This window comes from Musca vetustissima, unplaced genomic scaffold, assembly GCF_032173495.1.
Source record: "Musca vetustissima isolate MV318-11 ecotype Yass unplaced genomic scaffold, APGP_CSIRO_Mvet_v1 utg4996, whole genome shotgun sequence".
NCBI lineage: Eukaryota > Metazoa > Arthropoda > Insecta > Diptera > Muscidae > Musca > Musca vetustissima.
Genome location: NW_026881007.1, coordinates 109,875 through 131,484, shown reverse-complemented (window position 1 = coordinate 131,484; position 21,610 = coordinate 109,875). Strand labels below are relative to the sequence as shown.

At 32.6% G+C, this 21,610-nt stretch overlaps 4 protein-coding genes across 4 annotated transcripts in view; 1 reads left to right on the top strand and 3 right to left on the bottom strand.

The window, feature by feature from the left end:
• Window positions 1–1,131: 1,131 nt before the first annotated feature.
• Window positions 1,132–4,105, bottom strand: LOC133327064 (vacuole membrane protein 1). Its single transcript, XM_061535642.1, has 4 exons — window positions 3,744–4,105; window positions 3,394–3,675; window positions 1,682–1,988; window positions 1,132–1,614 (listed from the first exon to the last, which is right to left on the bottom strand). Exons 1-4 carry the CDS (start codon window positions 4,103–4,105, stop codon window positions 1,132–1,134), a joined length of 1,434 nt encoding a protein of 477 aa, XP_061391626.1.
• A 9,028-nt stretch (window positions 4,106–13,133) lies between these two features.
• On the top strand, window positions 13,134–14,449 carry LOC133327063 (host cell factor-like). The gene is made up of 2 exons (XM_061535641.1): window positions 13,134–13,260; window positions 13,341–14,449. The coding sequence occupies exons 1-2, from the start codon at window positions 13,134–13,136 to the stop codon at window positions 14,447–14,449; spliced, it is 1,236 nt and encodes a 411-aa protein (XP_061391625.1).
• A 412-nt stretch (window positions 14,450–14,861) lies between these two features.
• On the bottom strand, window positions 14,862–16,470 carry LOC133327060 (histone deacetylase 8-like). The gene is made up of 5 exons (XM_061535640.1): window positions 16,393–16,470; window positions 15,826–16,333; window positions 15,577–15,769; window positions 14,953–15,332; window positions 14,862–14,896 (listed from the first exon to the last, which is right to left on the bottom strand). Exons 1-5 carry the CDS (start codon window positions 16,468–16,470, stop codon window positions 14,862–14,864), a joined length of 1,194 nt encoding a protein of 397 aa, XP_061391624.1.
• Window positions 16,471–20,667: 4,197 nt separating this feature from the next.
• The window catches only part of LOC133327056 (uncharacterized), a 50,485-nt gene continuing 49,542 nt past the window's right edge, over window positions 20,668–21,610 (bottom strand). Inside the window, exon 6 of the mRNA XM_061535635.1 lies at window positions 20,668–20,857. The gene's annotated coding sequence lies outside the window, so the exon portion shown is untranslated. The remainder of the gene's footprint in view (window positions 20,858–21,610) is intronic.

Genomic DNA, 21,610 nt, shown 5'->3' with positions numbered 1-21,610 from the left:
ATATTCTTCAAAATTTTCCAATTCTTGGCCTCTTTTAAAAATCCCCGATTCCTGGCCATTGAATTCTTTAAAAAATATTCATTTAAAAATCCCCCATTCTTGGTCTCTGAATCCTTTAGAAAATATTCTTAAAAAATCCTTTAAAAATATTCTTTAAAAATCCCGCTTATAGGCCTCTAAACCTTAAGATAATATTTGTTAAAAATTTACGCCTAATGGCCTCTGAATCCCTTAGACAATATCCTCTAAAAATCCCCTTTTCTAGGTTACTGAATCCTTTAGAAAATATTCTTTTAAAAATCCTCGCCTAATAGCCTCTGGATCCTTTAAAAAGTGTCCTCCAAAAATCCTCGATTCCTTTGGAACATATATTTTCAAAATTACCGATTATAGGAATCTGACTCCTTTAAAAAAATATTCTTTAAAATCCCTCTTGGCCTCTGAGTCCTTATTTGGCATATGTATCCTTGATATTTTATTATTTTTTAATAATAAAACAATTTATTTTTATTATGGTTTTTTTTATAATTTATTATTAATTATTTAATTCGGATTTCATTTATTTCGATTTGTTTTATTATCATTATTTATTATTTTTTTCTGTGTAAACCTTTTTGTCTTTATTATTTCGTTACGTTTTAAATTATTAATAATTTTCTTCTTATTCTTCTTCTTTATTTTCTATAATTATATTTATTTCTTTGTTGTTTGCCTTGTTTTTTGTTTCCAATTAATTAATTTATTTATTAAGACTAGCCTTCATTTATAAATTATTTTTTTTTGTTTATTGTAATTAAATCTAGCAAACATTCACCCAATATCATTGCGACAGACTTCATGATTTTCAACATCTTTTGCATACCCTCCATAATTTATATAAATAATTAATTACAAAATCTGAGAGAAGGAAAAATATTAGGAATAAATTTTTGCTAAAGGAAAAGCGTTAGATGGAAAGAATGCCATTCAACAACATTTAGGGGATATTAGCGGTGGTGGAAACAAAATCATCATCATAATTATCCTCCTACTCCTCATCAAGTCTCTCGTAAGAAAAATAAAATAACAAAAACGTAAACAAAAATAATTGGAATTGCTGGAAACGGATATCATTGGTGTGAGAGGGGGGAATTATTCTCTTAGTGCAGCCTTTTTTGTTTTCTTGGACGCCGTCGGTGCCGGTGCAATTGGTGTAGTGCTATTACTTGCAGTCCTATGTTTATTCAGGCGTTTGTGATAGCTTTGAGCCAGGGAATTTATAATCGACACAACGAAATAGCAAACCATGCCAATCACAAAAGTTTCAAAGATTTTCGATAGTAAATTGCCAGCTTCCGCAGGGGCAGCATTACGTTGACGATGCAAACGCATTTTTTGATTATTCAAGAATGCCTTGAATGGTTCCTGCAGTTTGCTACCAATTACCGGTATAACGGATAAGGTGTCCACAGCACGTTCGATGAGTACTTCATTAAAGGCAATAATCACGAAGATCTTTTGGATGTGCATTTTAACAATGGCCTTGCCAATCAGTGTGGCACCAAAGAAAGTCCAAAACGGTACCAGGAAATGGCCGCAGGTGATGCCGGCCAAATCGAACAAAGGATTGGGAATCTGAAAAACAAAAATAAAAATCATATTTCATTATTTCACAACTTCTCTCAAAACTTCGTTCACTTACACTAGCACACGCCAAAATGCCAAAGAAACCAATACGTTCCACAACACGTTCCATAAACAATTTGCCACGATCCATAAGACTTAAATCTTTTTGATTCCTTTTGGCCTTTAGGGCCTCAAACTCAGCCAACTCCTCAGCATCATCGGGATCATAGCCGGATAGACGAGCAGCCTTGGCCATAAAATATGGTGGCAATTCTCCTAGGGCAGTGCCAGCACCCCATAGGAAAGCTTCCAAACGTACCTTGGACATAATGGTCCATAAATTTGGCACTTGCTTTTCGTAGGGCTCATCGGGGCAAATGATGCTGAAAGAAAAAGCAGAAAAAATCATTTGATTAATTTTAATAAAAATAATGAAATCGATAACAAATATAATAATATCGATGAAACAGATTTAGAAGAACCTTATCGATAACAACTGTTCTATAATGAAAATTAATCGATAAAACGCTTTTTATAATAACAAATTATTGATGACAACTTTTGGTGTGGAGAAAATGTTCGACAATTACCTTACTGCATAGAAAAGTTTTCGATAACATATTTTTTATAATGGAAAACAATCGATAACAACTTTTTTCTGATGAAAGAGTAGCTTTTTTTGTGAAGAAAACATATCGATCAAAAGATTATTATACAACAAAAAATATCGGTAATATATTTTTTCATAACAAAAATGTCGATAAAATATTTTTATAACAAAAAACTGTCGATAACAACTTTTCCATAACGAAATGTTATCTATAAGAACTTTTCTATAAGGAAATGTTATCGATAACAACTTTTCTATAACGAAAAGTTATTGATAACAAATTGTCCTTAAAGAAAAATGGTCGATAACACCGTTTTCATAATGAAAAGTTATCGATAACTATAAAGAAAAGTAATTGATAACAACTTTTCTATACAGACAAGTTGTCGATAACAACTTTCCTATAAAGAAAAGTTATCGATAACAACATTTCTATAATGAAAAGTTATCAATAACAACTTTTCCATAACGAATAGTTGTGGATAACCACTTTTCTATAAAGAAAAACTCTCGATAACAATGTTACTATGAAGAATAATCATCGATAACAATGTTTCCATGAAGAAAAATTGTCGATAACAAATGTTCTATAAAGAAAAGTTGTCGATAACGAATTTTTTATAACAAAATATTGTCCATTACAATTTTTCTATGGCGGAACATCATCGACAACAACTTTCCTATAATGAAAATTTGTCGATAACAACTTTTCTTTATAGATAAATACTTTTCTATAATGAAAAATTGTCGATAACAACTTTTCCATAAATAAAAGTTGTCGATTACAACTTTTCTATAACAAAAAGTTGTCGACAATAAATTTTCTTTGACGAAAAGTGGTCGATAACAATATTTTTATAACACAACATTTTCGATAACAACTCTTCCATAACGAAAAGTTGTCGATAACAACTTTTCTTCAACGGAAAATGGTGGAGAAAAAAAAATTATAAATGAATTTTATCTGTAACAAAATTTCTATGACAAAAAGTTATCGATAACAACATTTCCATAGTGAAAAGTTATCGATAAGATTATTTTTATTGCAAAGCAATTTCCACAAAAGCTTTTATATGAGTGCTTCCATAACATACCCTCATTTTTTCTCCCCTCTCAAAATTATGACATTTTTTGATTACGCCTATAAGTAGGCAACATTTTTTGTTTCTTCTACTTACTCATCCGGATATGGTGGCTTTGGAAAATTCAATGAATTACATTCATATGCCGCCAATGTGACACTGGCTATGTGTGGACCCAAATACAACAGAAACGTATGCAAACCGGTACCCAAGCCAACTGACGACAGTATACCCAACCCGGTCCAATAGACCACAAACCAGGTGTTGTGTCTTAAGAAGTCCACGAGGACTTGATGAGGTCCCGGTACATGATATAAAATAGCTATAAAACTAGCTAATAGTACAAATACACCAATCCAAATTTTTCTTTGAATTAATCTGGAAAACAAGAAGAAGAAGAAAATAGGTTAAATGGGATTTTTTGAAATGTGGTGTTGGTAACTTACTTTCTTCCTAAAGTCTTAACAAGTTCAATTATTTCTAAACTACAATATGACAATGTTTGTATTGGATGTCTCCATAATACTAAAGCTTCACGTTCGGCCTTAAGTTTCTCCTTTAGTTGTTTGTTGTTCTTGTTGTTGGTTGGTTTCATATTTAAAGGTAAATTGCCGTTGTTAACTTTTTTGGGGTGTTGTTGCTGTTGTTGTTGTTTTTGTTTGTTACTTGGTGTCTTTGCAGAGTTGGACGTTGTCGAAGAATTGGAGGACGAACTATTGTTGCTACCGGCGTTCTTTTGTTTATGGGAATTGTTGTCTACATTTTTTCTTTGTCTCGTGTCTTTGTCCTTCTTCGAATGTTGTGACATTTAAGTTGTTTTTTTTTTATTTTCTCTACGTTTTTGTTGTTGTTAATAAAAGTTTTAATATGGTTACTATTGGCAAAGTAGAGTGACGCGGCGTGTTGGTGGTGGTGTCGGAAATCTCTTGAATTATTAAGTTTTCTTTTGCAAAGTTTGGTATAAAAAAAAACAAGAAGAGAACTACAAATTTGATGTGGTTTTATGTTTGAGGGTGCTCTTGGCGGCTCTATGGGGTCTTGTTGTTGTGGTTGTTAGTAGTAGTAGTGCTGCTTAAGCTATTGACTTCTAGTTGGCTTTTTCACATTGGTTTAATGAAACTGCAAAGAGAAAAAAATATTATTTTTATTATTTATGAAACAATTTTATTGTTAAAAAAAATGCCTCCAGAGCATTGTCTACACAATCTCATTAAAAAAGCAAATTTCGAACATATTCATATTCCTTGGAATCATCCCACAAACACAAGATGTTTTCATTTATTTATTTTTTTTTTTAATTTTCTATATGACCTTTCCAATATTATTGTCTTACAATTTAAATACAAGCCAAACAACAGGTATGACCTTTATGTTGCAAATTCTCTTTAGGCACAAATGCACAGTTGTTGTGTTTTTGAAATAATATAAAAGATGTAGGTGTAGTTTGGGATATTTGATATCGCCAAGATGTTTTTTAAAAATAAAATGCCCAGAAATATGCTACAAAATTATTCAAATAGCTGCAAATTAAATAAAAAAATGCTTAGATTTTCAAGCCTCTAATCAATGCATGGATTTTTAAAAATTTTTTTATAGGCGTGAATTTTTTTAAAATATTTTTCTAACATCTAACCACCAAGGAGTGGATTTTTTAAATATATTTTTCTAAGACTCTAATCCAGGCGTGAATTTTTTACAAAAATTATTTTATCAAGACTCTATTTTTTGGAAAAAATAAAATGGCCGTTGTTTTTTAAATTTCTATGAAAAGTTATCGACAACAGCCTTTTTGTAACGAGAATTAGTCAATAGCAACTTTTCTATAAAGAAAATGTATCTATAACAACTTTTCCATAAAGAAAATTTATCGATAATAAATTTTCTTAAAGGAAAGTTATCGATAACAATTTTCTATAACGAAAAATTATCGATAACAACGATTCTATAAAGAAAAATTGTCGATAACACATTTTCCATAACGAAAGGTTATCGATAATAACTTTTCTATAACGGACAGTTATCGATAACAATTTTTCTATAAGGGAAAATTGTCGATAACAACTTTTCTATAAAGAAAATTTGTCGATAACAACGTTTCTATAAAGAAAAATTGTCGATAACACCTTTTCCATAACGAAAAGTTATCGATAACACCTTTTCCATAACGGACAGTTATCGATAACAACTTTTCCATGCAGAAAATTTCTCGATACCAAATTTTCTATAACGGAAAATTGTCGATAACAACTTTTCTATAAGGAAAAATGTCGATACACCTTTTCCACAAAAGTTATCCTTTTTCCATAACGGACAGTTATCGATAACAACTTTTACATGCATTTCCATAAAGAAAAGATGTCGATAATAATATTTCCATAAAGAAAAGTTATCGATAACACCTTTCCCATAACGAAAAGTTAACGATAAAAACTCTATAAAGAAATGTTATCGATAACAACATTTCTATAAAGAGAATTGTCAATAACACCTTTTCCATAACGAAAAGTTATCGATAACACCTTTTCCATAACGAAAAGTTATCGATAACACCTTTTCCATAACGAAAAGTTATCGATAACACCTTTTCCATAACGAAAAGTTATCGATAACACCTTTTCCATAACGAAAAGTTATCGATAACAACTTTTCTATAAAGAAAAGCTGCCGATAACAAGCTTTCCATAACGAAAATTTGTCGATAACAACATTTTTAAAAAGACACGTTACCGATAACAACTTTTCCATAACGAAAAAAATTCGATAACAATATTTATATGGAAAAAAGTTATCAATAACAATATGTATATGGTAAAAAGTTATCGATAACAAATTTTCTATAAAGAAAAGTTGTCGATAACAACGTTTCCAGAACGAAATGAGGTATAGATAATTAAATGTTTAGGTCAGCAAAGGTACCAATAATAGGTAGAAGCTCCATAAATGTTAAAAAAAAGCCTGGTGTAGATATTAAAAGAGGTACACGTATTTGTTCTTAGGAATCTGAAAAAAAGGGGTCCAGTCGGAAGGAAGTATGTAAATCAATATCTACAGTTTTCTTCTGTTGGTCTTACACGAGGATATCTGTTGAGGAGGCGTATTTAGGTTCAATTTAATTTGAATAATAGAAAGGTTGAATTTGAATAATAGAGAACATCAAAGCTGCTGAAGAGGATTATAGAGGTTCGAGGTGTGGTGTTCGACGGAAAAATCTGATAACGGGATATATTTAGATTGAAATTGAAAGGTTAAAAACAGAATATGCTGGTGGTCAACAAAGCTACGAATAATTAGAAAAGAAATCCAAGAGAGTTCGAAGTGATTTGTAAAGGTCCAGAGAGAGAGAGAGAGAGAGAAATTAGAGGTAAAAAATCATATTTAGATCAAAATAACTCATGAGGAGGGGGAGGTGGAGCAGGTGGTAAATTAAATTTAAATTATTTGGTTTCTGCGTTTTAAATACAAAAATAAACTAATTACAAAAACAAAGGATTTCCATCATTGTGGTTTTGAAATACGGACCAATAACTAATCGGTCATACAAAACGATTTGATTAATTTATCAATACGATTCTTTGTGTAAACAAATTCGAAGCAGACATAATGCACTCAATAATTAAAAAGAATAATGAATTTTCATTATGATTCACCAGGGTTTAAAATGCAGCATCCAAAAATATTAGCATTAGTCTTACATAGCTACTGCTAAAAAATATTGACATTATGACTAAATTAGCAAACGGCTAGCTTTTTTAGTTCGTAGCATCCGTGCTAAGCACGTATTACACATGCGAGCTTTTTTTGCTATGACTAATCGGCAGTACGACTACATATTCATATTTCGCTGCCGACGAATAATCAGCCGAGGGTTGTTTTTATGTTTGTGTGTTGCCAACGCAGAAATTAGAAAAAAGGCATTACATTTTGTGCGTTTTTATTTAATTTAAATTTGTCAAATCATAATCAAAAACTGTCAATAATAGTACTAAAAATTAAATAATATATTAAATTGAACTCTTTAGCAAGTATTACTAATTGTCTTTGTTCGAAAAAATGAAATTATCACAATCGCGATTTTCAATTCTCTCATATAATTTATAAAATTTCAATGGGCAACACTGAACTCGAAAAATGCTCGGGTTTTGTTTGCTAAAAATCTTGCTAAGCAGCCACAGTCAGGGTGCTTAGTCTTCATTGTAAGCTTTGGTTGTTAGTCGCGTTGACAATTATGTTGTAGTTGTTCATTGCTATTTTGTAGCTGCTGACAAAATCAAGAAGCTTTAGTTTTGCTTGCTAAAATTATTCGTAATGTATTGCTTTTTGTTGCAGTTGTGCTTGGCTGTGCTGCATATTTTGAGGATGAATTTAGTTAGCAGTGCGGCAATTTTCTGTGTTTTTGCTATTTTAGCGTTAGCATTTTAAACCCTGTGATTCACACATCATTTAATGATAAGAAAAAGTGGGTCGATATTCAAGACTATATATTCCACGAAACTCCACGAAGCCTTGTTAAGGAATTTATAATGTGTTCTTAATGGACTTTAAATAAATATCTTTTAAAATCGGTTATTAGATTCTTTTTTTGGAAACACTTTTTTCGTTCCTCCAGTTATTTTTGTTTCTGGTAATTTTAATTTCATTATTGTTTATTGTCCATCTGTGGGCAAAACCAGCTGATGCGTTTCACAAACATCATATCCCCTCATTGACAGCTGACAGCGAACCTTTTACAATAGAAGAAAAACACGCCACATATTACACATTACCCACCACCAACCTCCTGAAAAATATAAATAAAAATTAAAGTAATAAGGTTACTATTGTTAATTACCCACTCCTCCCTCCATCACCTTATCACTTACCTACCCTGGCCATAAAGAATGGTATTCATCTGCAACGCTGTAGAAATGATATCTTATCTTTTTCTTCTGATAATAATATACGGAAATAGTAGGCAACCTCCTTTTAATTGCTTTCTATTTTTACCAAGATGTCCAGAACCTATGCTAATTAAAAAAAAAACTTCCAAACAAAATTCGGTATACGGTTAATGACCCACATACTAGGTACTAGCATGAAATAAAAGAAAAATACCGTGTAGGTAAAAAATAAGTGAAATGCTAATCAAATAAAAAAGAGATAAAGTGCTTCACACTACTAGTCTACTAGGTTAAGGCAAGTTTTTTTTTCGGAACAGATAAGAGTTATCACTTTGTGTGTTTGATTGTCTGGCCTGCGTGCTTGTCAGCTTTGTTTAAGCAAATCATTTAAAGATTAAGTAGAAAATGTCAAGTGTGTTGGATTTGTTGATGGCTGTGGCATTAATCTCAAAGTCTAATATTCAAGAAGCGTACAAAAATAACAACTTCAATTTATTCCAAATGAAAAGGAAAGAAATTACCTGCTTAACTTCCTCATCGACTTTTCAACACTTTTCGAACTAAAAAATAAATTTTATTATACTTTTTTTTTTAAATTACCAAACAGCCAGAAACTTAAAAAATCATTGCGAGGGAAATTTTTTTTTGTGTGCTTAACATGCGATACCGAGATGAACCAATGACAAGAAACCACACACGTTTCCACATTTATTTTATATCATTGTTGCTGGTAGTCGTTTTTTGCTTTTTGTTGTTATTGTTATACTCAGTTTTTCTAGGCTATATATATTTTGAGTAGTGCGGTTGATTTTCAATTTTTCAGCCAGAGAGTGTAAAAAAATATATAAAATGGAAGAGAGAGCAAAGAAGCAATGAAAAATAACAACAACAATACAAAAAGGTAAACAAAATACTGCTGTGCAAAATTTCAAAAAAAAAAAAAAAAAAAAAAAAAAATGCAAAGCGGACAAATTACAAAAACCAAACGCTTTTCCTTAAACCAATCTGTAGAGCTGCGAATATCGAATGAAATTGTTCTTGTAGGTTCAAATAATCAATGAGAAGGTCCCTCGACTTTGGAACAACAGGTGCTACAGAAGCTAAAATATCATTTATGGAGGTCATTAGACATAGAATTTGTGGAAAAATAGGTCTTCAGATGTTTCCATCGAACACCAGACAGGCGAACCTCTATAAAGCTCTTCAGCATCTATTTGATATATGAATCTCTACAATTATTAGTACCACTGATTTTAAAATAATCCACGCCTTGGTAAAAGGCTTGAAACAAATTTTTTTATATCCACGCCTTGGTTAAAAGTTTGAAAAAACTAGGCCTTGAAAGAATATTTAAAAAAACCCAGTCCTTGAAAAAATATTCAAGGAAACCAGGCCTTGAAAAAATATTTAAAAGAATCCACGACTTGAAACATTTTTAAAAAATCCACGGCGAATATTTTAAAAAATGCAGGCCCTGAAAATATGTTTTTAAAAAATCCAGGCCTTGAAAAAAAATATTTTGTAAAAAATCCCAGCATTGGTTAAAAGATTGAAAAAAAAATGTTTTTTTTTTTAAATCCAGACCTTGGTTAAAGTTTTGTAGCCAAATTAGAGTCAATTCGATTGAAAACCGTGTTCAAAATCCCCAAAACATCGAAGTTTTGGTGGTACCTTTATATGGGAGCTACTTGAAAAATTGGACCCATATTGATACTTTTTTGTGAGGAGATTTGATAATCAATAAGAACACATTGTACCAAATAACTGCGAATTCGGTTGAAAAATTTACCACAAATCCCAAACATATCGAAAATTTGGGAGGTACCTTTATATGGGAGGTACCTTTATAATGACAATTTGTAGTGGTTAGATTTGGTGCACAATAAGAACCCAATATGCCAAATGACAGCCAATTCGGTTGGAAAAAGTGGGCAAACTTCCCAAAATATCGAAAATTTGAGGATATATTTATATAGAGACTAACCGAAAAAATTGACCTATACTGGTAATTTCTGGTGGAAGGATTTGGTAACCAATAAGAACCCAATGTGTCAAATTACAGCTAATTCGATTGAAAAACTCACTCAAAAACCCCAAAAAAACGAAAATTTTGGGGGTACCTCTATATGGAGTCTAACGTAGACCAATGTTGTTCATTTTTAGTGAGGAGATTTTGTACCTAATAAGAACCCATTGTACTAAAATTACAGCTAATTCGGTTGAAAAACACGCTCAAAACCCCCAAAATAACAAAACTACCGATATATGGGGACTATACAAACAAGGTGAACCGATATATCCCATTTTCAATACCAAACATCCTAGGAGCGGTTATAATGTATGTGCAAAATTTCAAAGCTCTATCTCTAATATTGTGAGCTATATCGTGATTTCAACAGTCGAACATGCCTAAATCGACATTGATTTTTTTTCTGATCAAGAATTTTTATTATTTACAGAGTCTCCAACGATTATTTCGAGGTGTTGCCAACAGAATGACTTCATCTTGTGGTGGATAGTATAAAAATATGTGTCAAAGATTCTGTAACCAAGAAGCTTGGGGTTTTTACGAATATTTTCTTAAGGATTTTGAGTTCAAGAATATTTTCTTAAGGATTTTGAGTTTTGAAGGAGACTGGATTTTTTATTTTATGACAAATCTTTCCGTCCTACAAAATCAAAAAGTAAATTATTAAATATTATTTAAACAATATTTCAAAATCGTATAATTACTCACTACAAAAATGTTGGGATATTTCAGTCATTTATCCACTCAATCCTTACTCTTGTTTTTTACAATTTTCTTAATTTGATTTCTTTTTTTTTCAAAAAATTGTTTGAATCTTTCAATTTGCCAAAAAATGCGGGCATGCCACTACATTTGAACCCATTACGATTTATTACAAAGAGAAAACCACAATTGCTGGCAAGAGAAAAAAAATATTAAAATTTTCATTTTAAAATAATAAAATTTATACTTAAAAATCATCGAAAAATATCCCTGCACTTCAAATTTCCATAACGTAAAAAAAACTCTCCAACCCCAATAAATTTAAATTTACGTCATATTTTCTGAACATGGCGCCAAGGGTATAAATTTGTGTGGTTTTTTGGGGAAAATTATTACATCCTCAGTGCATTAATATTGCTTCACCCTGTAGTGTATTGTGTTTCGGTTTGCTTGAAAACGTGTTATTTTGTGTTCTTTTGTGCTACACACAACAATAAGGGTGTGGGTGCAAGTAGGGGGATGTTTTAGTTTTTATTCTCAATACTTCTCTTACACTCCCCCCTTTTCGCTCTCCCTCTCTTAACAAACACAATTTTTTTCTTTTTTTTCTCTCACCCAAACTTCGAGGTTGCGGTTTATTTTTTTTTTTCATATATATTTTTATGCAATGAAACATTAAGAAACCGACAAGAATGCAAATGCAATTGCAAAACACAACATGTCTAGACACACATAAAAAAATTGAATGTACGAATTGTTCAATGTTAATCATTAACACATTTACAATTATTATTTAGCATTAATGTTTCCGCATTAAGTTTTTTCTTTATAAAATTTATTGTTGTTTTTGTTTGTTGTCGTTCCGTTTTTTTTTGTTCTTCATGATAGATGATTTGTCAATTTTTCATCTTGTCTTGGTTACACATTCACAACACCGAATAGAAGGCACACACATTTATTTATCATAAAAATTACCTTGAATGGAAAAAGTTTTTTTGTTATAGCAAATGGAAAAACTTTTTCGTTAAAGTTTAATTAACACTTTTCATGGGATCGTTCACTTCTTTTTCACGTACAATTTCTTTTCTTTTCAATTGAATTTAACAACTACAAACCCCCACCAGAGTTCAGAGTCTAACTAAAAATGAGAGAAATGACGGACAACGTCAAAGTCTCAAATTGTCATCGGTTGTCAAATGGCCGTTGAGTTGAGAGATAAGGTGGGTTCAGTTGTTATGATACACAGGGTAGATCAAATGAAAGAAGGAGAAACCTGACATAAGGGGGAATTTAAGTATGAAACTAAAATTATTTAAACTAAAATAAAACTTGATTTGCTAGAGAGTGTTTACATTAGATATGTTTTAAATCTATATGTTTAAATATATTTTCTAAAAAAAAAAAAAATAATAAAACCAATAATTCTTTTATTATCATCACTTTAGAAAATGATAATAAAACTAAGTTTAACAAAAACAAAAGTTTCTTCATAGAACTTCAGCCGAACGATCATCAAACAGAATTAAAAATCTCCAGGTCAGCTATAAATCTCCGCTTCTTTATTAAACCTATGCTTCTGTGGGATTTGATCCACGTTCATTTCTCTACCAGGGCCTTTGAAAATAGGCTTTATAAAAATAGGTTTTACAAAATACACTTTTAATACCCTAATCTGTTTCAGAAAATATTCATAAACACATCCAACCTCATAAAATATACATCTATTTCAATTTATTGCATACCAGATTTCGTTACCCAAGTGGGTTTTAATTGTCAATTCCGTTGAATATAAAAAAATTAAATTGGTTAACCCAAAAAAATGTTTATGTAAATTAGGGTTTACTTTAATTTATATTGTATTTGTATAACGTTGCAATGATTTTTTAAATTAAATTAAAATAACCTTTTTAGTTATCAATACAGCGGAATCCACCTTGGTGTTATCATTTTAATGTGAATTCATTCTTTATTCAATGACAACTGTCAAATTGTGAGCTACTCAAAGGTACAGTGTATTTGATGTATACATCACACACATAACAGGGTGTTTCATATATCAACAAAACAACAATTTTATGTGACGCCGTCAATAATTACCTCACAGCTTGGTATTTTACTGTGTGTATAGAGCTTGTGTGAATTTTATTGGCGATTGTAAACAAATTTAAGACAATTTTTTTCAATAATTCAAGCACAAACTTGTTTTATTTTTGTGTTGTTTCCAAATGATGGAAACCGAGGCAGCAGATAATCAGCAAGTTCATAAAGTTGGTGAAGCAACAACGCCAATGGACACAGATGAACCGATGAATAGTGGTGGTGGCGATGCAGCAGCAGCAAATGAGGCGGCTCAAGGTATTTGTGTTTCGATGTGTTCTGCTTTTTTTTGTAAGAAATTATTGAGTGAATTGTTGTATTGTTGTTGTTGCTTATAGGTTCCATGGAAAATCCGGCTGAGGGCCAACATCAGCATTTGTTACAATCCCAAATGAATGCAGGCGGGGAAGCCTTAAATCATCATCAAGCTGGGGAAGCGGCTTCAAATCATTTACCAATGGATCAAATGGATGCGGGCCATGATAATTTGGCTACATTGGCATCAATCGCAGGAGCCGAGGCCGCACCCTTGGTATCAACAAATTCGGCCTTGACATCCTCACAAACCTCCTCGGCAGATTCAACAGCCTCCAGTCAGCCACAACCAGGAACCGAGGCCACACAACAAAAACCTGCCTCCGCCACTTCTTCCACCTCCTCACAGCCCACAACACCCTCTACAACTGCCCCCAATCCCCAACCACCAGCTCCACCCATAGATGAGGAAGATGCCAAATGGCATACTGTGGGTATATTTCAAAATCTATCCACCACCGTTACCAGCTACATCGATAACACCGTTTGGACCTCGGCTGGCGTTCATCTTAATTCAGATGAAATACCCGATTTGTCACAGTATGAACGTATAAATCTGGAACCCGGAACGGCCTATCGTTTCCGCATACGAGCCTTAAACTCGGTGGGGGCCAGTGATTGGAGTGAAATTTCCAGCTTCAAAACATGTCTACCCGGTTTTCCAGGTGCTCCATCGGCCATTAAAATTTCCAAGTCATCAGAGGGTGCCCATTTGACGTGGGAACCACCACCAAGTTGTGTTAGTTCCAATGAAATTGTCGAATATTCGGTATATTTGGCCGTTAAGCCGGGTAAGGAAAAGGAGGCAAAGGCCGGTCAAAGGGCCCCCGCCCAGTTGGCTTTTGTACGTGTCTATGTGGGGGCAGCCAATCAATGTACTGTCTCACACAATTCATTGTCCGCTGCACATGTAGACTGCTCCAATAAGCCAGCAATTATATTTCGTATTGCGGCACGAAATGAAAAGGGTTATGGACCGGCTACACAAGTTAGGTGGCTGCAAGATCCGGTACAAAATTCATCATCAAATCCTGGTATGGGTGCAAATAGTCTGTTGTCTCCGACACGTGTAAAACCGGAATTGGGTGGAGCATCGCCGAGTAAACGTTTTAAGGCAGCTGCAGGACGTTAAAAGGGGAAACAACAGGTTGAGATGGCAGGACAAGGATTTTAAATTCAAGATATTGTGTTTTGATTTAATAGTACGAAAATACAACAACAACAAATTACAAACAGACAGATTTTGTAAAAATAAACCTGAGGACAATTTTTTTTCGTTTAAGAATATTTTTATAGAAGACCCCAATTCCCATATTTTTTGCCCACAATCTTAATTTTACAAATAAGTTAACAATACTACATTTAAATAAATAACTATAACTTACAGAAGGAAAATAATTGCCAGTCTGGATATTTGGGTTTTTAATTGAGAACGTAACACAATTGAAATGCGGGAGTTTCGACTTAAAAGGATAAGCAATTCATTGACAAATGTGGAGACTTTTTATAATATGAAGAGCATATCCTTCTGAAATTTCTCCTTACTACACGGGATAGACTTTATACAATTTTAAATTTCCTAAAAATCGAAAATCGTAGAATTAATATTTTTAAAATTAATTTCAAAAAATCTACCTTCTATCCATTCGGCCTGTTCCTCCAAATCTTCATCCTTATTTTCATCCCGTAATGTTGGCATTCGTTTAATATTCAAACAATAATCGGGACCATATTTTAGAAAATTTTCATTATCGGCTGGAATGTCATCTTCCAGAGTTTCTTGACATATTGCGGCGGTTAGTTGACACCAATAACGACTTGAATTGGCCATATTATAACCACCACCACCCAAAAATACACAGGGTACGGGATAATTTAAAATCGCTCGAATGCATTCTATTAAGTCTTCGGGTATTAAATTTGAACCACCCAAGGGATCACCAACAATGACATCTGCTCCGCATTGTATTACACAAACGCTTGGCTTGAAGGCCTGACAGACCGCCGAGAATATTCTAGGGGAGATAAAGAGGGGTTATTAAAATAATTTCTAAAGGAAAAATATCTACAAATATCGATTTTTTTCCTCAAAGGGATAAAAAATTGGATTTTTAAAGAATATTTTTCTAAGGACTGACGAAGTTATAAGTGCTGATTTATCAGGACCGGAAGCCTGATTGTTTTCTGAAGTAGTATCAGGTCCATAGGCCTGAATATTTTGAAATTCTCTTTGAAATCTCCACCTTTAGGTCTCTTTACCTCTTAAAATATTTCCTATATTTATCGCCAGTTATGCCCCGTTTATAGGGAAAATTTGCCGTGTAACCCAAACAATTTTCACGGCCCATATCATTAAGGGAACCCGTTCCCGGATAATAACCACATTCCATTTGATGAAAAGAAAGACAAAATACTCGACGTGTGGTAGCAAAGGCTTCCTCCACACCATCACCTGGAATTTAAAAAAAGAATTAAGATATACAAAAATGAAATAAAACACTCCCATACCATGATGATTATCCAAATCCACATAAAGAATGCGACGAAATTTTGTAGTCAACACTAAAATACCCAAAACAATATCGTTGACATAACAAAAGCCGGCAGCTTTCCCCTTTTGGGCATGATGCCAACCACCACACCAATTCAAGATTATATCCTTATTACTGCCTGATGATTTACACAATTCCTGGCAGGCAGTCATTGTGGCCCCAGCAATGGCATAAACATAATTTTTTACTCCAGGCCAGGGGGGACAATCATAGCACAGGCCATGGGAATCAGATAGAAGGCAATCATCTAATACATCTTCTTCATTATCATCCGGATCATATTTAAAGGAATCATTAACATTTTCTTTATCGATTTTACTTAGATCTTCATATTGATTCAATTGCTTGACATAATCGGCATTATGATAGCCCTTTAGATCACTGGAATTGGCCACAACGGGGCGTATTCTTTCCATGTGGGATAGCAGGCCATAGGATTTTATCAGATTGTGGGTCAAGGAGGCCTAAAAGAAAGTAATGAAATAATTTTGCCTTAGGGAAGTTAATAATGGGACTATCTTACTCTTCCCTTGACAGCTGGATTTTTATCCGCCTGGGATATCAAATAATCACTGTATACGTATTTTATTTTCCTGGACATATTGGCCTGATAGATATTTATTTTTTTTTTTTTTTTTTTATATATTATTTTGGTTGGCCCACTTTCTATAGGGATAGAAGGTTTAGTGCCATGTATCCGTATGTAGCTTTGCTACGAATTTGACTTTATCCATAGATGGTGGTTTGTGTTTTGCAGGTTGACTTCGATCTTCTTTAAGAATTTGACCACAATGTTCAGACTTTCTAAGCCTTGTGTATCAGTGAACTCTTCTACTGTGAAGGAGTCACATAGTAGCGAAAAGCATCTTCTTTTGCTATTAAATTTACGAAAATTAAAAATTTCATGCGCAGCTGTTTGGATTTTGTTGAACGACTCGTAATTTATAGGTTATCCGTATTTAAAAACACACGTTTTAGTTAAGCGAACGCTTAACAACCGCCATTTTGTAAAAATCTATTTTTAAGCCCGTGGGCGTGTAGTACTCATTTAAAATTTTTTTTTTACGTCTTTCTTGTGAGCCGTCCGAGGACGAACTGGTAGATATTTATTTAAACAATTTGATATTTAATGGGAAAATGTCAGGAACTTCATATTTTTCCTAATGAAACCTACCCTTTGGGATGGCTCTTATAATTTACGCTCATTTACTTGGACTCTTTAGGCTTAAGGCAAATTATTGACCATATATACCTTAATATAGGAAGAAAATTACCAAATCTTTCTGTGTGATCTGTGATTCCTAACAATCCTTCGGAGCCACATTCACAAACATATATTGCTTTTGAAACGATTAATCCAGTGTCCAATCCATTGGGTTTATTTGCGCGCCTTTTGCTATTTTCGCCTACCTAATCTGAAAACGTTCCAATTCTAACGTAAAACTTTCCTGTTCTAATTCAAAAACGTTCCAAAAGTACGAATAAAGAAATGAGAGAACAGTTGAAAAAATAAACGAATTTGAATCAAAAAAGAGAAGACATCGAATTGTTTACGAATGAGGGTGAAGTATAACGCCCGATAACATCCTTTTTTGATTACAAAGAGAGACATTAAATAATGCCAACCAGCTGATGCAGTTACTTTGGGTGTTACATAAATTATGACGTACTTGGTGTGGCAAGTTGACAAGAGAGCAAAGGTAATTGTCAGCCGGGAATGTTTTTGATTTGAAATTCTGTTTTTAGTGTTCTTTTCAAATATTTGACGCCAAATAAATAAAACACTTTATAAAAATTAATAAATTAATATATTTTATGGGCGTTATACTGCGTAAGGTTCTCAAAATCGAAAAATGACAGCTCTTCTCCCAGTCTTTGTGATACGGTTCAAGGGCATAATCAGCTGTTTAATATTTAAATACTCACGCTTCTGAGCCTGATATTTTTTTTAATCTTCTTTAAAAATCTGGTCTTCTGAACCTGATACTTCATAATGAGATATTGTCTTAAAATCCTAGAGAATATGTTCTTTAAAAATCCACGTTTGTAAGCTTGATAATTCACGAGAAAATATTTTTGAAATAAACCACGCTTTTTGCTCGCTACTTGCCTTCGGGACCCTTACCAAAAAATTCTAAAATTAATCTCAATTCTTGGCTTTGGATTTTTTCCAAAAATCTTTAATTTAACCGGAATTCTTGACCTCACAATCTCTACTTAAATATTCTTTGAAAATCCACGACTCTGAGCCTGTAAATTCTTGAGAAAATATTCTATAATAATTCTCTTATAATTCTTCAAAAAATTTTCTTTAAAATTCCATACATCTGACCCTGATAATTCTTCAGAAAATATTCTTAAAAAATCCAAGCCTCTTTGGTTTAATTTCTTGGGAAAATATTCATTAAAAACCCACGCCTCTGGGGACAATAATTCTTGAGAAAATATTCTTTAAAAATTGCGTCTCTAAGGATTTAAATTCTTGAGAAATATTCTTTAAGTAAACCACGCTTTTTGAACTTAGAACCCTTACGAAAATATTCCAAAGCCATGGGAAATATTTTTTAAAAATCCGCTCTTATTGGCCTCCAAATCCATAGGGAAATATTCTTTAAAAATCCACGCTTATTGGCCTCCAAATCCATGGGGAAATATTCTTTAAAAATCCACGTTTATTGGCCTCCAAATCCATGGGGAAATATTCTTTAAAAATCCACGTTTATTGGCCTCCAAATCCATGGGGAAATATTCTTTAAAAATCCACGCTTATTGGCCTCCAAATCCATGGGGAAATATTCTTTAAAAATCCACGTTTATTGGCCTCCAAATCCATGGGGAAATATTCTTTAAAAATCCACGTTTATTGGCCTCCAAATCCATGGGGAAATATTCTTTAAAAATCCACGCTTATTGGCCTCCAAATCCATGGGGAAATATTCTTTAAAAATCCACGCTTATTGGCCTCCAAATCCATGGGGAAATATTCTTTAAAAATCCACGCTTATTGGCCTCCAAATCTATTGGGAAATATTCTTTAAAAATCCACGCTTATTGGCCTCCAAATCTATTGGGAAATATTCTTTAAAAATCCACGCTTATTGGCCTCCAAATCTATTGGGAAATATTCTTTAAAAATCCACGCTTATTGGCCTCCAAATCCATGGGGAAATATTCTTTAAAAATCCACGCTTATTAGCCTCCAAATCCATGGGGAAATATTCTTTAAAAATCCACGCTTATTGGCCTCCAAATCTATTGGGAAATATTCTTTAAAAATCCACGCTTATTGGCCTCCAAATCTATTGGGAAATATTCTTTAAAAATCCACGCTTATTGGCCTCCAAATCTATTGGGAAATATTCTTTAAAAATCCACGCTTATTGGCCTCCAAATCTATTGGGAAATATTCTTTAAAAATCCACGCTTATTGGCCTCCAAATCCATGGAAAAATATTCTTTAAAAATCCACGCTTATTGGAATCCAAAACCATAAGGAAATGTTCCAAAAAATCCGCGCTTATTGCCCACCAAATCCATACCAAAACATTCTTTAAAAATCCACCCTTCTTGGCCACAGAATTCTTACAAAAATATTCTCCTAATAAACCAATCCTTAGAGCCGCATAATTCTTGAAAAAAATCTTCTTAAGCTATTATCCGTCTTGTGTGTAGTATTTGCGGACAATGTGAACCCCCCTTACGCATTGCTATTTCAGGCCCAGAGTTGTATTTTGCTAAAAATTTTGACACTTTTTAGTAATAAAATAATTGAATTTTGTAAAATTTTTGTTTTTTACACATAGTGCGGCCATTGTAGCGTTTTAAAACGCCAATTTAAAAATGCTAATAAATAAAAGAGTAGTTTTATTTTTTTTATTTGATTTTTTTCTTTATTTTTGGGTTTTTGAAAATTGTTTTTGTAACCTTATTTATACATTTACACAATTTTTGTTGTTGTTGTCATGGGGGTTTTGTTTAGTTTTGCTATGAAATTCATTATTAGAATAAGTTTTTTTGTATTTTTATTTATTTAGTTTTTATTTTTTAATGGAAATATTTCAACAAGTTTTGTGTACGTTTTGTTTGTTTTTTATTCCTATGAAATATTTATTTGTTGTTTTTTCATTATTTTAGAAATAATTTTTGTTGTTGTTGATTAATGTTTAAAACTACATTTTGTGTGTGGGTGTGTAAGTATCTGCTAAACATTTATCTAAATATACTTAACATAAAAAGTACAAAATATCTTAAAAGTTGATAACTTTTTTTATATGAGGATTTTATTTTTTTAATTTTTTACAATAAAAAAGTATTGAATATTGATGATATTTTTTTAATTTTTTTTGTAATTATATGAGCTTTTATATGTTAGGTTGCAGTTGTCAGTCACAATATTTGTTTTTTTTTTAATTATTGCTAATTAATTATACCATTAACACTAACTAAATATAACAAAGATATTTTACCTATTAGTAGATTTTATATTTATATACAAAAAAAAAATTAAATTAAATAAAATAAAAATAATTCTCTACTATCAACCTTAGTTTGTATTCGTTTAATATTACATTTTTAAATACGATCAATTTGTGTTTCTTGTGCCTCCAATTCCGGTTCCTCGGCCAGTGTATAGACACCCTTGAGACCCAGATTCCCACCGCCACCATTTGAGTCCAGTGATGATTGTGTCGTTGGCGTCAGCGTATCCATTAAGGGACTACCCATATTTGTGAGCGCCGTACATGAATTGGGAGGAGATATGGCCGAACCAACACCACCACACGATGATGATGACGTTGGTGGTGGTGGCAAATTACTTAAGGGTAAATTTACATTAGATTTTAGTAAATTAGTGGATGTTGAAGCCGTTGAATTGGGATCCATTGTTAAAATAGGCACTAACTCATGATTAACATAATCTTTCAGTTGGTGTATATTCGCCAAATCTGAGTCATTGTGTGTGCCAAAGACCAGTGATGTGGGGGTGCCTGAAAAAAAGAAAATTAAAAAACACTTTAAATGCAACTCTAAATATTTTTTTTTAATAAATTCATAAGATGTGTACATCCCTTAGGGGTCATCATCTATATTGAATTACATTTTTTGTATTTCTCAATTGTTTACTTTGCTTACATTTGATGCGAACACTGTTTAGGTGTTATCATTTTATAATGAATTGCCGTTTTTCTTAAGTGTGTGTACCCCTTAAGGGTTATCATTTCATATTGAATTGCATTTTTCCATTTAATTTATAGATTGCTTACATTGTGCATGGCTTAACACTACTAAAGGGTTATCATTTCCGAATGAATTGCCGTTTTCTTAATAGTTTAAAATGCTTGTGTGGGGATATCATTTCATATTGAATTGCATTGTTGCATTTTCTTTCACCTTTGTTTACACAGGGTGTGAATAGTATTTCGGGGTGTTATCATTTCATAGTGAATTGGCTTTTTTTCTTATTTAATGAAAAGACTTGGCAATTTATGTACCAGGGGGGAGGGGAGAGGTGAATTTGAAAAATCTGACACCTTTTCTTCTCCCTCCATTCATTTTTATTATCCTCAACCAAAAATTTTGAGGTTTTTAATAGATTTATTAATAACTACAATTGTTCTAAGGGTGTGAACACCCCTTATGAATTGCCTGTCAAATGGCCACAGGGTGACATGGCGATTCAAAAATCACAGAATTTACAATAAATGATTACTGTAATATAGAGTGAGAGGCTGTTGTATTCT